The sequence below is a fragment of the Bradysia coprophila genome, chromosome III (assembly GCF_014529535.1).
Source record: "Bradysia coprophila strain Holo2 chromosome III, BU_Bcop_v1, whole genome shotgun sequence".
Classification (NCBI taxonomy): domain Eukaryota; kingdom Metazoa; phylum Arthropoda; class Insecta; order Diptera; family Sciaridae; genus Bradysia; species Bradysia coprophila.
This window is the reverse complement of record NC_050736.1, coordinates 4776421-4792604: the sequence shown is the minus strand read 5'-3', so window position 1 is coordinate 4792604 and position 16184 is coordinate 4776421. Positions and strand designations below refer to the sequence as shown.

Sequence of the window (16184 nt, the reverse complement as noted above, 5' to 3'; positions counted from 1 at the left end):
ATCACAACAAACGTGACTGGCGGATAAATACAACCAACGATGCATCGAATGATTCATCTGAATCAATTAGTTACAGCAAATACGACAATACGTTGAAAATAAGTGAGAAATCACCAGTCAGAAAATCATACACGAAGGCAACAGAGACTAACTTTTTCCGATTTTTTTAGCGTCTGAAACAGATAGTCCATTAGCCATGGAAGTGCCCGTGTCCATGAAAGGTGCACGGGATGTCTTGGATGATTTACATAGCTCTTGGTACCCTGAAAAAGAAAAGTTCGGGTGCCAAGCTGGAATCCTGTCAGTTTTCAGGAAAAGTAGGGGGGAAGTCTGGAGTGCACTTTTTCAGTTTTGGACCATTTTACGTACACTCTGAACAAAATATTTGGTATTTGTATGGATGATATCGACAGAGAATTAAATTTCCTAAACCCTAGAAGTTTTTTCAAATTTTTTGTAAAACATAGGGTGGTCCAAAAATGTGGTCAAATTGAATAGATATTTTGAAACACCTGTTTTTTCGCTGTTTTTGTCATATTTCAGATGGAACCAATGATTTCGTGTTTAGATAGTGTTCTACAATATTGAAAATTACTTCGGAATTTCTATTTACAAATAATTTACAAACCATTTACATATGATTGAGGCAATTCATCAAGATTATATTCCAGACAATGATATCCTTAGAAAAGAGCAAAAGAATTGGGATCTCCCGAGGATCAATGGTAGATTTTCGGGATTTTTTGGTTCTAGTGAGCCGACTTCCCGTGCTCGACTACTTGCGTCATCAACTAAAGAATCTTCAAAGTGGCTGCTAGTTCCATCGAGTCAGTTAGGCTTACTATTAGATAACAATTCTACAAGAATTGTTGTTGGTCTTCGTTGGGGCAGTCAATTGTGCGAAAAACATAAATGTATTTGTGGAAAGACGGTTACGAAGGATGGCTTCCACGGTTTATCTTGCAATAAAGCGGAGGATGGATTCCTGGACATGATGAAGTTAATAAAATCTTTTCTCATTGCATTTTCCTCTGCAGGTTTTCCAAATCTAGTACAACCTCCGGGCATTTCTAGAGACAACGGTAAAAGACCGGACGGTATGACTCTAATTCCATGGAGTCACGGTAAACCGATTTTGTGGGATGTAACTAGGGATTGCAACCGGTAATTAAAACCGGTAAAATAACGGAAGAATCAAATACCGTAAGTCATTTAATCGTCAATATTAGTTTAATTTTACAATGAAAACTTTGTCCAGAATGAAATTTGATCAGCCAGGCATGTGATATTTAGAGAAAAATAGTGAAAAGTTAGCAAAAAGTTGCCAAAATGTTCTCGATAATTGAACTTTTTTCAACTTTCAATTTAAGTTTAAGTTTCCATAGTCTTAACACTTTTATTGCTTTATCACTTTTGACCAATGTTTTAGCACCTTCGATCATTGCTTTGAGCGATCGAAATTTCTGGAAAGTTGTTTCGAATGGCAAGTTTCCAGGCGTTCATTGGCTTCACCAAGCAAAGTAAGTGCGGAATGATCAATTTCTTTTCTTTTTGCTTTACATGTACAGCAAGTATAAGCAGGCCAAGAGGATGCCCACATTTTAACGGCCACGCTGCATATTATTTAGCTTTTCTTCTATCAAATGATTACACTTTTCCGAAGTTTATATAGATTGTGGTAGGAAAAGTGTTATGTTATAATTTATTTGAGCATTAAATGAGATCTTTTTGCCATAAATAAAAAGGTATGAACGGAAAATCGGTTCACGTTTTCACAATGAATTAAAATGGTCCTCTTCGCTTGCAAAAAAAACCCTCTTGCGACAGCCTACGGCTTTTTCAATATAAATTTACCGGTATTTTTTTAAGGACGGTATTACCGTTCACCGGTTTTTGAAAAAAGAGCGGTTTTTGCAATCCCTAGATGTAACCATTAGAGACACACTAGCTCCATCTTACAAAAGTCAATCATCCAAAAAATCTGGATCAATTGCAGATAATGCTGAAAGATTCAAGCATAATCATTACATTCGTTTAAAAGAAAATTACTTATTTACACCTATTGCTTTTGAATCACTAGGTTGCATGGGTCCTGAAACAAGTACATTTATAAAGAAATTGCGAAAAGCTTCTGGCGAACCACGATCAATGGATTAGGATTACCTATTACAAAAGGTTTCTATTGCAATTCAACGGAGAAACGCTAGTTGCATTCTGGGGACTTTAGGACGTAGTAGAATTGATGATTTTTATTTATTGTAACTTTGTTTTTTGAAAAGATCGTTTTTTACTGGTTGCGCATTGCAGCCTTTTTTTCGCTTTTATAAATAAAGAAGTACAGGTAAGATATGCAAAAAAAAAGTATTTATAATAGCAAATTAGCTACATAAATGATTATCCGATTATCGTGATTATCTTATCTTATCTGATAATTATTCGTAAAAATACTGCGCAATCTCTCTACTCTCTTATTCTTGGCCAGCAATAGATAGGGCTGACATCTATTTTGCCGTAGTCTATCTTTATTTTATATCATTTTGATGGGAGTTTTAATTCTTATGGAAATTGGTATGATGTTAGTTTTGTTCTTTGGTTAACAGCCTCACCTAATTGTCCAGAACACATCAAATCGTAGACATTTTTTTTGTGAAAATAAGAAAATACTTCAAATCTTTCTCTTTTAATTTAATTTAAAAAAAAATTACATTCGACAAATACATGCTGGGAGCTTAAAAAATAAAATTTTTTATTCACATTTCGGTTAAATAAAATCGACAAATTACAAACGAATAGAATTATTTACGAATGATCACTAATCACAGCAATAAATCTAAGAACATATACAGTTCCATCATAATCATATTTTTCATCTCAACACTAACAGTTAAATTGTAAATTCTAGCTAAATTTCAATGCAAAAAAATGTCAATTATCATTTGAGTGAGAGTCAAAACGATGAAGAAAAACCAAGTCACAAATCACTGTATTAGTTTTGGAATCGACAAAAAAAGAAACGGAATTAATTGTCATGGCTATCAATCAGTGACTCATGCTGTTCCTCCAAATCCGGTATTCTGAAACATTTCAAATCGATAAATATTTAGAATTGCGTTCTGTGTTAAAACCGTCGTTATACCTCACAACACTAGCTCGTCGACAGTGGCATGCTTTGCGGTAGATAATTTTAAAGAATCGTAGTAACGGATCTGAGTCCTCGTTCTTCACTAAAATTGCCACCAGAATTAGCGACAGACACATTGGTAGCGAGCCCATGTAGAATAGAAGTGGAAATTCCTTATCTTTAAATATGACATCAGCCAATATGGCCAACGGAATTTGCAGAGTAACTGCAATGGTCGCAGTCAGTGATGATGTTAAGAAGCAAGCCCTGTGTGTTAAAGAGGATTGATTATAGTGAAAGGAATTTTGTTTAAATATCATTAAGTCAACTAACCACAGCCAAATTGCTTCGGACAACACCGTGCCAACGAATCCATTCAAAAATAGCACCACAAATTGGCGTTTGTTGGGTAACTCAAACGTTTCGATTTGAGTAAAATTTAATACGAAAAATACTGGCCACATCAGTAAGAGATTCCACAATCCAACAAAACCGAAAAACAACGGAATGTCAATTTTCTCTTCCGTATCACTCTTGTGCTTAACTAATACTAAATATGCAGCGTAGAAAAATGCGCTCAAAAGTGCTAACACAATGCCCTTGGTCACATCGGTGCCATCGATGTCGGATATCGTCACCGTTATCTAAATGAATAGCAGAAAGGAGGCGATGATTATTGAACGGTAATAGTGATGTAGCTTAATACTGACCACTCCAGCGAAACTGATTAAAACTATGCAACATTTAGACAATGTAAGTTTATCCCCTCCGGATGACGGAAAAGCTGCAGCCAGAATTAGCACAAAAAAACTGGAAGTGGAACTTAAAAGTGTAACAATTGCAGTCTCGTTTGGCTCCAGTGCCAATTGGAATAAATAGTTGGCGATGAACCACTGGAAAATCAAATCAATTTTATAAACCGAGCCCGACAACCCAAATGCACATTCAGTATTCCTCACCAGCACACAGAACATTAATGCAGTTCGGGCTGTTTTGTGATTCGTTTTTTGACGTCGAACCCGAATGCTTGCCGAATAGGACAGTCTGGACATCAACGCCTCGCCGGCTTCATGCGGAGACATTTCCCTGACTTCAGCTAATTTACTGAATCGCACACTACGGATGCTGGACTCATCACTTTCGGTGCCGGATATGGTTTCCGTTTTAATCGGAACGAATGTGGAATCGCTCTGAAAGACGTTAAGGATGGATTAGAATCATTGAGGAAGTTAAACTTTGCTTGATTTTGAATTACCAATCCATTTGCACTTGCGAAAAAACTGTCATCTTCGAGGTTTTGGTCCATTAACTGAAATAGGAATACAATTTGCGTTTAGTAAGGACTTACAAGATATTTAATAAGAAGGAATGGATAAGACACAACGAACTGAAACAACGCTAAAATTTTGTACAAATTTTCTGTTCAAGATTCACTGTACACTTACGGTATAATTGTTATTCGCATTTTGTCCACAGGACTCCTTCCATGGTGCAATCAAGCCGAGTACAACCAAGTAGAATGTAAACATCGACGTCTTAAAATATGTGCAAAAGAATGGCTTGTCGAAACTTTCATTTTCATAGAGAAACTGCGACAAAATTACTTTGGATTAATTAAACCGTTTCAGCGATACAAATGTCACATCGTCTCTCACCTTAGTCAGTTCACTAGAACCGACCCAAATCACGTCGACAAGCAGCAATAGGAACACACCCAATAACAATCTATGCGTCTTGTTGGTTATCATTTTTATTGTCGTTCCTTCGACCGATAAACGATGGGATGGTGTTCAAGTCTAATACTTTGTAGTGTTCAATCCAGTTTTCATACATTAAACATTTTTTTTTTGTAGCAATCTCATGTGTTGTGTGTGATGTTATCGTCTTAGTGACGTCATAATGATGAATGTTTATTCTTAAACAGAAATAGGTAAATGTTTCAATTTACAATGGAATTAATGAAGATTACAATGCTACTCGTTATGGTAGGTTTGACTAATATTCAAATTATATTTCAATATCGTTGCGACCGTTCAAATTCGACTTCGGAACTAGCCGAATTTTTCTTATCATTTTCTCGTGAACATTGTGGGGGAGTTCGACATGCCTTTAATGCATGTGATTATTTACAGTGTTTTTCTCTTACTTGATAATAAAATGAATAGTTTCAGGCAGCCAAAAAAACATGTACAGCCCTTCGCAGCAACAACTTATCTCAAGTCATACCAGACTTTCATTAAAATCAAAACTTTTTTTATTTTCTGAAAAATTGTCGACCTGAGGGTTGATCAGTCTGTTGAGTGCAGCATACTTTTGGTACTTCATAAGGTTATAAATTAAAACCTTTCATCGACGGCTATATCATCTGATATCGACAGTGACGACAAGAACAAGCTACGGGTCACAGTTAAAAAAATGATTCAATAGAAGTAATAGATTTGATATTACTGTTATTAGGGACAGACTAGCCGTCTGTGAAAGGTACAAACAATTGTTGCGTAGTTTGCCATAAGTGAATATGTGTGTTTACGTGAATCATCTCCTCTTATCGGATACGACCTACGATTATCTTATGATTAGTCGCTACCATATTGATTGATAGAAACGAATTAAAAAAAAAAGTTTTATCAATGAACAGAGCTACAATAGCCAAAAGAAATGGAAATGTTTTCGAAATGAGCTGCATACATTGTAGTCACATGCTTTTTATAACAGTAATTAAGACTGCACCAAATATACTAACAGGGAAACACATTCGAACGAAAATGACTGCATTCCTTCCAAGAAAACTTTGCAGAAAATATGAATAGGAAATATCTTTCAATATGTTTGCGAATATAAATAAGCCGATGTATTGATTGATGTTCGCGGTACTATTTTTAGACGATTTGAAAACTCAAAGTAAACGTACACTTTATGAAAGTAATATCGTGACTTTTAAACAAAATATGTTTGGTAAAAGAGGTGGAGATGAACGGACATACTTATGCTCATAATATATGCTGTTATTTTGCTTGCACTACTGTGCAATAACATTTTTGTCAAAAATGTGAACTTACATTGACAGCAGCTCTCACTTGCTTACGATGCTATTTGATTCGCGCAACACTTTAACCATTTATGTAGTTAAGTCATTATACTGTTTATCGTTGGAACACTAATTTATGCAATTTTTAATAAAAAAATATATTCACATCGGATTATAATGAAGTCGAAATAACCAGAAATGTCAAATAAAAATGTCATATGGAGAACTTAACGAATATAGTGGTGCCGCATGCAGACAATCTCGTTTGAAATTTCGACGATAGAATTCAAAAAATGCGAAATTTAATGATTGTGTAGGTAAGCAACATCTGTAGCTATTTAGCTTTTGGAAATGACTAACAGCAAAAAAAAGAAACGACATGTCATCTAATACAATAAAATGATTGTTTAAACAGGTGAAGTAAAAGATTTTGTATCCATAGTGTGAATTCTTTGAAGAACAGAATAACGGTTGGCATTTCTAAAAGATTAGGGTACGTTTTTGTTTCTAAAAATTATTCTGATCTTCAAAGCATACACAATATGGATACAAAATCTTGTACTTCACCTAGATTTCCGTTATTGCACAAAGTTAAAAGTGTGTACTTCTGGTTTGAAATAATTTCTACAATGAGGGATGTGACCCACCCCTAACTAGAGGTGTTACTATAAAGCTCATGAAAAGTAGTTGCTTTCGCACTAATTTATTTTACCGGAAACGGACACACATTTAAAGCAAAACGTTTCCGCTAAAACGTAATTTTTAAGATTACCACCGTCATTTTATTTCTACTGGGTCATCTCTTCTACAACTCACGTCCCACCAAACGACAATATTGTTGTTTGTTTACATGATTGGTCATAATCTTTTTTTCATAATTTTGGTTGCTTTTTGCAATAATTTTGCAATAATTCATAATTTTGGTGGTGATTGTGATCCTAAGCCGAAGGCACGGATAATCCAACTCGTCAAAATAAACACTTGGAGAAAGGTGCCTCTTCGAGCTTTTTTTCAACGTGTAAATTTTCTTTATTAAAAGCGAAAAAAAAGGCTGCAAAGTGCAACCAGTAAAAAAACGATATTTTCAAAAAACAATTTTTACAAGAAATAAAAATCATCAATTCTATTACGTCCCAAAGGTGCGCGGTTCCCCAGAAGCCTTTTGCATTAATGATCCCAATTTCTTTATAAATGTCTTTGTCTCAGGACCCATGCTACCTAGTGATTCAAAAGCTGATACATAACGTTAGTCTTACCACACAGAGCTACATAAATATTATCGTTTTTTGTCTTACAGCTTACAGCTCTGCTGTATTTGCAATTCTTAAATTTGAAGAAAAAATTGCAATCGTAGAGTATTCTAAATACATCTCTGTCGAATGAGTACTTTCAGTCTCGATGTTGTTAAATTTATCTCATTATTTACATTTGAAACGCGTTCTATTAAAAATTACGACTCCTAAGATACACAGAATTACAAAATGCGCATTTATGTTTGATCGTATATTACGTATTACAAGCTTCTTGGTAGGAGGAAGATTCGCTTTTGTTTTTCTTATGCTTGTTGAGGTAGTTACGATTGAGAAGGTAAATAAAACGTGAAACGGCTGAGCCGCGGAGTCTAGACGTTCTACTCGAACAACATAATTTTTTTTTCCATTTTTATTCGATTCTACTTATTATTCTGAGCATAAAATTGTTCTACGCCATGTCTTGGAAATATACAGTTTTTTTAGAGAATTATGTAAAGGTCCACTATCGTTAATCTTTCTCATCTTCAATTTGTTAATTTATAAAAAAAAACGTTAAGTTATCGAGTACTGCTGTAGAACAATTTTTTTGTTAGAATGAGCATATAAACTGATCTCATCATAAGAATGTAATTTTGGTGGGTTTCGTTTGTGGGTTTCGTTTTATTTGTTCCACACGTATTCCACCACATAGAAATAGCGTTTGTCTTTGCGTTTCTTCAATTCCACACGTACGTGTAAGTGAAACGACACTCTTTACGCTTCTTTTGTTGACAACATGTAGAACGATCTGGAACAATTAAAACTGTAATTACTAACCTATTACAAACTTTAATTGATTTGAGTTTACAGATTAAAAATTATATTTCAGGAAATAGTCACAAAACGCAATTTAGTCACTTTATGAGCTTTTTATAAAAAAAAAACCAAGGTGAGGTGAGGTGGTAATGTCATTCAGAAGCGCGGCCTAGCACATAAGTTCGATGCCAATGTCTATTCCATTTTTTGCTTTCAACGAAGGGATGATATGGCGTTTGTATCGAGCTTTCGTGCCACCGCACATCTGATTCGGTTATATATGGCATTACCTCCTCACTATATTTACCTTGAAAAAAAAAACTATGCATTTTCGTAGAACAATTTTTCGTTTAAAATTATGATCTACATCGATTCAAAATATAAAGTTTTTTGCTCTTTCTTGACTAATTCAGCGAGGAAATACAGTGAGCATTCGCAACACATATCTACGTGATAAAAATGTACCCAACTTTTTCAACTAATATTCCTTGTATTTTCCTTCTGGTATAACAAAAAAATTGATTTGAATAAAAAACAATTAAAGAAATCATCGTCAAATCAATTTTACTGCCTCAAAATGCATAATCTTTCGTCGTAGCGAACGCACTGGATTTTCACTAATAACGTTATCGGTTGACTGTTCATCGTAATCGCATTGATAAACTTAAAGCTAGCGAAATGTTATGAAATGTTACCACTTTCAGTTGAATCTGTATCCGTTATCAAACTGTATTGACATCGAGGGGGAAACAACAACGGAAAATCCCATCCCACCATTCTCATGCGAATGCCATTCGCTTATATTCATTCGCTCATATTCATTTGCTTATATTTTCCATTCATTCGCTCATATTTTCCGCCATTCGATCACATTTTGCCGTCATTCGCTCATAAATTGCACTCGTTCGTTCCACTCCTTCGCTCATATTTTGTAGGGACATTCACTCCAATGGTGAATGCAGCCTGTCCCACCATTCGCTCTTGTTGGTTTCCCCTCGATTGACATTATGAACGAACAATTTCAATATGTTTTCAGAATCGCACTAGTATCATTAGTATACAACGATTAAGTGTGCACAGCTGACATATCGACGATTTTCGACCTAGTAACAGTTTCTTGTTGTTTTCACAATATGTCGATAAAGGTTGAGGGAATCGATATTACGTTTAAACAGCTGACATGCAAAGCAAAGACCGGAATATTCAAAAGAAGTGACCGAATAAGAATTGTCGTGTGAATAAATTGTTTGTAATCAATTACACCTGTTTCGCAGCTGAGAAAAATATTCTCGATTGCATTTCTGGTACATTTCGAGCTGGCGAATTATCGGTTATCCTCGGTCCCAGTGGTTCCGGACGTACAACACTTTTGAACATACTAAGTGGACTAGTACAAGATCATTTTCAAGCAACCTTGACCATAGAAGCGTCGCATTACACTTCAATTAGAAATCAATCTTCTTACATCATGCAGGACCAAATGCTCCATCCACTGTTGACGGTAGCCGAAGCAATGGATTTTGCAATTCAATTAAAAAGTGGAACGACAAACAACAACAAAGTTCAACGAAGGCATAAATGTGACGCAATTTTGAAACAATTAGGTTTGACTGACTTAGGTGACACAATGACCGAGAATTTAAGCGGTGGCGAAAGGAAACGATTATCAATTGCTGTGGAACTGGTCAACGATCCATCGATTTTATTTCTCGATGAACCGACGACCGGTTTAGATTCATATTCATCATCAAAATTTGTGGCTTATCTCAGTGAGCTTGCAAGATCTGGTAAATCTATTATTTGCTCGATTCACTCTCCGTCAGCGCTAATGTTACAAGCATTTGACCATGTGTATGCCATAGCTGAAGGAAAATGTATTTATCAAGGATCAAACGACAAATTGCTAGCGTTTCTAAATGAATTAAATTTGTCTTGCCCTGAATCCTTCAATCCTGCTGACTATTTAATGGAAATAGCGACGAATCAATACGGCCATTTGAATTATGCATTAACCGAGAAGATTAATAATGGTCTGGACGATAGCTATAGAAAAGAAATGTATTTGCCAAATGTCAACCAATGTGCAACTCAGACAAAAATCTGGAAGTACAAATCGACGTTCGTTGAGCAGTTGCTTCTATTGATCCAAAGAAATCTACTATTAATGAAACGGAACAGGAAATATTTGTTTCTGCGATTCTCTGTTTCTATAACACTAGCCATCGTCACCGGCATTTCATTTTATAATTTAGGCCACCTTGCAAACCACATATTTGACAACTACAAGTTTATCTACAGCACGACCCAATTTTTAACTTATTCATCATTTTACTCGTTGATGATCAGATGTAATGTCCTAGTTGAGACTTTAAATAATTCAAATTTATTTTTTTTTAAATATTTTTTTACAGTTCCGATCGATCTTTCAATTTTGAGAAGAGAACATTTCAATCGTTGGTATTCGAGCTCAAGTTATTATTTAGCACTAACCATAGCCGATATGCCAGCATTACTTGGGGTCACAATTGTCTTCATTTCAATATCATATTATATGACAGGTCAATAATGGCAAATTAATAGTATATTACTTCCAACCGAGGTTCCAAGTTGTGTGGTTGATCAGTGGGCTGTATTTCCCACTTGTCAAATAACAACTCGGAACCTCGTAAGTACAATGCAATGATTAGGCAATGTAAATAAAAATGAAACATGCCGTAACACGTAAAATTCTTTCCGCATGTGTGCAATGTCATATGAACGTATTTTTTTTCTCTAGTGCGATAAAGGATTTGCAAGGGGTTTTATCGCACTAGTGCGATAAAAGCCACGTGTTACTGAACTAAGATTATCTTCGGTATTTATTCGATTTTCTTCATTGCATAAAACGTTGTTTGCAACAAGAATAGTATGCTGGTATATTACCTCCATACGATTCTTGTTACATAAATAACTATTCTCATATCTCACCAAATTTTGTACTTCAGGCCAGCCGATAGAACATCAACGCATAATACTGATGTTTGTGGTCGGCATTTTAATATCATTTACTGCGCAAGCATTTGGCTTGTTAGCTAGTTCAATATTTTCGGATGTTACGGTAAATTTGGACCATTTCAGTGGCTTGTTTATCGGCTTACATTTTATTTTATTCTAGATTTCGTTGGTAATCGGGGCGGGACTAATGGCTGTGCATATGATCTTTTGCGGAATTTTGGTTTTGAAGAAGGACGTTCAACCATGGCTAAAATGGATATTTGACATTACTTTCTTAAACCATGGCAATGATGGAATGGTCCTTGCTTTATTCGGCTATAATCGAGAGAAATTGGACTGCGATAGAATTTATTGTCATTATGCTGAACCGAAAGAATTCCTGAAATTAATTGATGCTCCCAGTAGCATTTCGTTTCACTCATTTTTTATAATTCTTCTCATTGTCCATAGTTTTACTTATATCAATATGATGATAAAACTTAAGAAAATAAATTAATTTGTAAAGATAATCGCCCAAAAACCACTTATAGTGGAAGTGTGACGCAAGTCCTAAAAGACTTGATATCGGTTGGGATGACGCTCACAGCTTTGATATGCAAAAAATGCGTTACAAATGGCAGATTATGAGAATAACGAAAATCACGATTAAAAAAATTGGTTTTTAAAAATAAGTCACTATTTCATTAAAATGAATGTGCGTCACGTTGATACGAACATAAACTTAGTAAAACGAAAACCCTCGAACAAAAGACCTATTAAAGAATTCCGATATTTATCTAAAATCCACCCAAATTGGAATTTTCACTAATTCAGTAAATAAAATAAATAAAATTCTCAACGACAGACCAAGGCCATTCTATCGGCTTTTAAAGTTTTTCATCATCCTCACATTGTTTTGAGAGTACAAAATTTCTTGCTCAATTGTAGAATCTGCTTAAACTTTTAATTCTTGTCGACATCCACCGTTGATTGGAAAAAAAAGTTTCATGGTGTGAATCTTTTGCACTTTTGACAACATTATTGATAACAGAGGAAGGAAATGTTTAAGATTTGAAGTTGATGCCTCACTACCTCAAAGACCACTCTCTCGATTCTCACTCCAAACACTGACACAATCATTTGATTTAACAAAGACCATAAGTTTTATTAGTTATCCAAAACTGTTTTACTTCTTTTTTCCGTAATATCGATGATGACTATGGTAATGACTGCTTCCACATCCACAACCTCTACTATAACCACCTCCACGATATCCACCATATCCACCATATCCTTTATTTATTACGACGACTTTAGGACCAAAGCCGAAATGTTTCAGTTCAGCTGTTTCTAGATCGGTTGCCTGATCGCCATTGACTTCTTCTACTGCATTTTCCACGACGTTCGATTCAGATTCTGGTTGAACATTATTGATTGCTGCCGCAGAGCATATCCCAATCACACACGCGAAAAGTATCAACGCCTGATAAGAATCAAGTATAAGGTTTAGACTCGAATTCAGGATACCCAGGCACGTATTTCACATTCGTGATTCGTCTCACCTTAATCATTTTTTGTAATTTATATCTTAATTTAAATCTTTGATAATTTGATGTTATGCTGTGTTCAAGTTTTTTATTAAAGTGCCTGGTGAATCGATGGGATAGTGTTTATATTCACGCAGCACAGAACCTGTTTTCGAATCCATTTGCCAAAATCCCAGCTATTTGAATATTGAAGATTCATCTACTTATGTTTTTTTTTGTTTTTCTGGTGATGTGGAAAGTTTATGTTTGTTTCATTCAAAAAATGATGCTGATGGAATTCGATCGTAGTTTTAATAATGTAAATATCATTCTGATTATAATAATATTACAAATAGCGAACGAACATCGTCGTAACGTTTTTCAATCATTAATTTCTATTAATGACGAAGAATTTCAAATAAATTATTCTGATTTGTTTGAAAGGAAAACATTTTCGTATTCATTTGTGTAAAATGCGTCGTGCGTCAGTAATGATTTATGTGACAACCTTCTATACGTAGAAAAAAATGTACGTAGCTTCGTTATTACCATATTTGCAGATAATTATCCATACAAAGACTTCCTTACTGTTTTGTTATAGGGAAAAAAAGTGAAATTCGAAATTTTGTTGTGGTTTGTAATGACCAGGTCTACCTCTATGGTAATGACTACACACAAAATATGTTTAACAAATAAAAATCTAGATTATTTATTTGTATTGAATGCTTGTTATGTACGATCGTATGCCTAAAAAAATCTAGATCTGTATTTGTTCAACGAAATTCTTGTGGAATCAATTCAAATCACTAACCACAACTTCTTCCATTTGCGCAGTAGAGCAACCTGAATCTGGAAATCAAATTTGTAACGCTTCTCCTTGCTCTTTGTCGAAAACGAGCACTATGCAGCGCTTATTTTCGTCATCGAATAAAGAAACATTAGAATAAACTACTTTGCTGATCCGTCTCTTCCTGTATCTGTTTACACTTCAACTTTTCAGTATATCATTTCTATCTGTCAAATTGTCATCGGCGACAAAAGAAAAATAAATGATATAAGCCATGCTAGTTATATTTACAAAGGTATGTTAAAATTATTGAAGTAAAAGATTTGTAAGAAATAAAGGAACTGATGCAGAAATACGCCTCTTGTCTGGGAAAGGATGGTTCTTTTTCTTAGTGTTGGCGGTTTACTCGTTCACAGCGATGTTTATTCCTCATATTGTGGAAGATTCATTATCAAGATAGTGTTACTTACTGAAGCTAACATTTTTCAAATAATTTAACTGCTTCTCCTTACATGAAAAATTAACTTACTGAAAATAACAACTAGGGTCCCCACTTATCCTGTTTATTGTTTCTCTCCCAATAGCGAAAGACCTTTGCAAATACTCCCTGACATAGGGGTCCAGAGAGATTTGATTTGTCCAAAAACTTGCATGTTTAAAAGTCAAATTAAAAGAACGACTAAAAGTTTCAAAGTTTCTTCGAAATTTCGTAAGAATTCTTGGAATTTTATACGACGCTCGCATTAAATTTATTTATATCTTTTAGATCTTTTACTGCCGTCATTAACAATATGGTACGTCCCAAGTTTATTTATTAACATTTTGTGTGGGATATTCCAACAATTTTTTTTTTAAATTGATTTGTTACCTTACGATTACAAAAAAGTGTTTACAGAAAATGAACTTCCAGACAGTAAAAATTTGTTCACGCCTTCAAAAACCTCGGCTTTTAATTAGCAGCCAAACAAAGTACTTTGTAATTTACAAGTAAATATACAAACCGTTGAGAAAGTCATGCAATTGTGAGTGTCGAAGGTACCATCTATAGGTCATTTACTCACTGGCGTTTTGCTATCATATTTACTCAATCGTTGCTTCTCCTATTATAGCATTATATAATGTCATTATAGAGGTGAAAAAACGTAGATTTGATGACCTTACAAAATGATGTATTGTATGCGATATAAAATGCAAATTTAAAAAAAAATGTTTTTCCTATATACCACTGCACAGTTTATATTTACAACTTCACATTACTAGCTTCACTTATTTATCAATAATTGTAATGATAATTATAGTTATATCCGTAACTATGTCCTCCTTGATTATATCCCCCGCCGTTGCAACCACAATCCGGAGTATGAACATGATGAACAGGCTGCACTGGAACATGAACTGGAATTGGTTGCACAGCTACTGGTTGTACGTATACTGGAGCTACAGGAACAGCAACCGGCACAGCATAACCCAATTTTCGTCGAAAGATATGCTTGAATTCAGCAGTTTCAAGATCATCGTCCCCAGAATTCTTGTCCTCTGGAGAAATTTGTGCAGCTACAGCTGCTGCATTCGATTCAATTGGCTTAGAGTCTTGGATCACTGCCGCAAAGGTGACACCGATCAAACACACGAATATCACACATATCTAGACAGTTAAAATTGAAATTATAAATGGTCAACATAGAAATATTTTGAGTTTGTCTTACGACGAACCTTAGCCATTTTAGGTTTGAAATGCTTCTATTTTCTCGTCAGCGAACTTCAGTTGCAGAAGCTTTTACGTGATATGAAATTTAAATTCATCTTTCTCAAGTTATCGATTAACAACATCATCGCATCATCTGCCGCCTCTACTCAATTATTTAAACGAGTTTATTTCGCCATTTGAATAAAAATTCCCAAAGGCCAGTAAAGTGTTGTGTTAGTTCCGACTTTTTGTGTCTATGTGTAAAATCGCTGAGGGTCGATTTCATTTGACGCTTTATTTATGATTTTAGGAGTTACGATTGACGGATAGTTTCAAAGTAACATTGAATCGAAATAACTGTATTTTCTCATCGAGAGACATCAATTTACATCTAACAAGTTTTTTTACTTCATTTCCTTTGCAATCAGGACTTTTAGGTACTATTCAAATCTCATCTAAAAGTTGTATTCAATTCGGTTATTTTCTTCGCATCAACTTTTTGCGATCCATTCGAGAATAGCTACCCAGAGGTTATTCTTGAAGATGTTCACTTTAGAAAATAAAGAAAAAAATTTGGGTTTTTACACATTTTTTCTGAGCAAAATTTTTTGTGCTTTTATTGATGGGCTTAGACTTTATAATTGCCGTTTGTTAACTTAAGCCGCCTAAAGTTGAATGTATTCAATAAAACTATTTTTTGTGTGTTAAATTTACAGCAAGCCTGCGAGTTGATGGTAAATCGTTCACCGGTTTATTGCTAACAATTTTTTTCTTTATAAGTTCAGTCTCCATAAGTTTTGCCATGCGTAATCGTGTTTTTTTATTAAATATTTTCGATATAATATAATATGCTGTAGGTGGGATTTTTTTAAATTTTATGTTTTGATTAGATGCATTGCATTTTGATAATTATGTAGATTTTCTGTTTAATCAACGCACTTCAAGCGTGAGTGGTATGTACTCTAACTAGAGTACTGAATCAGGACAATGTATCACACAAATTTTGAGACTGTA

The 16184-nt window shown here is 34.6% G+C and overlaps 4 protein-coding genes and 1 long non-coding RNA gene across 8 annotated transcripts; 1 reads left to right on the top strand and 4 right to left on the bottom strand.

Moving 5' to 3' along the window:
* Window positions 1-2679: 2679 nt before the first annotated feature.
* LOC119079041 (solute carrier family 35 member F5) lies at window positions 2680-6359 on the bottom strand. 3 transcript variants are annotated; one of them, XM_037186841.1, is made up of 9 exons: window positions 6181-6357; window positions 4777-5036; window positions 4567-4710; window positions 4377-4430; window positions 4081-4311; window positions 3832-4014; window positions 3455-3765; window positions 3137-3388; window positions 2680-3074 (listed from the first exon to the last, which is right to left on the bottom strand). In XM_037186841.1, the coding sequence occupies exons 2-9, from the start codon at window positions 4867-4869 to the stop codon at window positions 3020-3022; spliced, it is 1323 nt and encodes a 440-aa protein (XP_037042736.1). In that variant the 5' UTR covers window positions 4870-5036; window positions 6181-6357; the 3' UTR covers window positions 2680-3019. The 3 variants fall into 3 exon arrangements, with proteins under 3 accessions (XP_037042736.1, XP_037042745.1, XP_037042727.1); XM_037186850.1 differs by lacking the exon at window positions 6181-6357 and adding an exon at window positions 5091-5111; XM_037186832.1 differs by having other exon boundaries at window positions 3832-4311; window positions 6181-6359.
* Window positions 6360-7796: 1437 nt separating this feature from the next.
* On the bottom strand, window positions 7797-8912 carry LOC119079034. The gene is made up of 2 exons (XR_005088098.1): window positions 8668-8912; window positions 7797-8189 (listed from the first exon to the last, which is right to left on the bottom strand). It is a non-coding gene; the product is annotated as an uncharacterized LOC119079034 (long non-coding RNA).
* Window positions 8913-9238: 326 nt separating this feature from the next.
* On the top strand, window positions 9239-11997 carry LOC119079014 (ATP-binding cassette sub-family G member 1-like). Of its 2 annotated transcripts, XM_037186790.1 has the most exons (5): window positions 9239-9409; window positions 9472-10545; window positions 10609-10755; window positions 11182-11294; window positions 11352-11997. In XM_037186790.1, the coding sequence occupies exons 1-5, from the start codon at window positions 9331-9333 to the stop codon at window positions 11685-11687; spliced, it is 1749 nt and encodes a 582-aa protein (XP_037042685.1). In that variant the 5' UTR covers window positions 9239-9330; the 3' UTR covers window positions 11688-11997. The 2 variants fall into 2 exon arrangements, with proteins under 2 accessions (XP_037042685.1, XP_037042694.1); XM_037186799.1 differs by lacking the exon at window positions 11182-11294 and having other exon boundaries at window positions 11352-11547.
* A 321-nt stretch (window positions 11998-12318) lies between these two features.
* On the bottom strand, window positions 12319-12955 carry LOC119079027. Its single transcript, XM_037186812.1, has 2 exons — window positions 12733-12955; window positions 12319-12653 (listed from the first exon to the last, which is right to left on the bottom strand). Exons 1-2 carry the CDS (start codon window positions 12739-12741, stop codon window positions 12357-12359), a joined length of 306 nt encoding a protein of 101 aa, XP_037042707.1. The 5' UTR covers window positions 12742-12955; the 3' UTR covers window positions 12319-12356.
* Window positions 12956-14692: 1737 nt separating this feature from the next.
* Window positions 14693-15337, bottom strand: LOC119079009. The gene is made up of 2 exons (XM_037186776.1): window positions 15197-15337; window positions 14693-15128 (listed from the first exon to the last, which is right to left on the bottom strand). Exons 1-2 carry the CDS (start codon window positions 15203-15205, stop codon window positions 14757-14759), a joined length of 381 nt encoding a protein of 126 aa, XP_037042671.1. The 5' UTR covers window positions 15206-15337; the 3' UTR covers window positions 14693-14756.
* Window positions 15338-16184: the final 847 nt, after the last annotated feature.

Excerpts from the sequence above, each read along its gene's own strand:
- LOC119079041 (XM_037186832.1), bottom strand. The coding sequence starts at position 4,869 with ATGATAACCAACAAGACGCATAGATTGTTATTGGGTGTGTTCCTATTG. Across the intron at positions 4,711-4,776 it reads GTTCTAGTGAACTGACTAAG|TTTCTCTATGAAAATGAAAG; the intron begins GTGAGAGACGAT and ends ATTTTGTCGCAG. Across the intron at positions 3,389-3,454 it reads TCCGAAGCAATTTGGCTGTG|GGCTTGCTTCTTAACATCAT; the intron begins GTTAGTTGACTT and ends TTTAACACACAG.
- LOC119079014 (XM_037186790.1), top strand. The coding sequence starts at position 9,331 with ATGTCGATAAAGGTTGAGGGAATCGATATTACGTTTAAACAGCTGACA. Across the intron at positions 9,410-9,471 it reads GACCGGAATATTCAAAAGAA|CTGAGAAAAATATTCTCGAT; the intron begins GTGACCGAATAA and ends CCTGTTTCGCAG. Across the intron at positions 11,295-11,351 it reads CAATATTTTCGGATGTTACG|ATTTCGTTGGTAATCGGGGC; the intron begins GTAAATTTGGAC and ends ATTTTATTCTAG.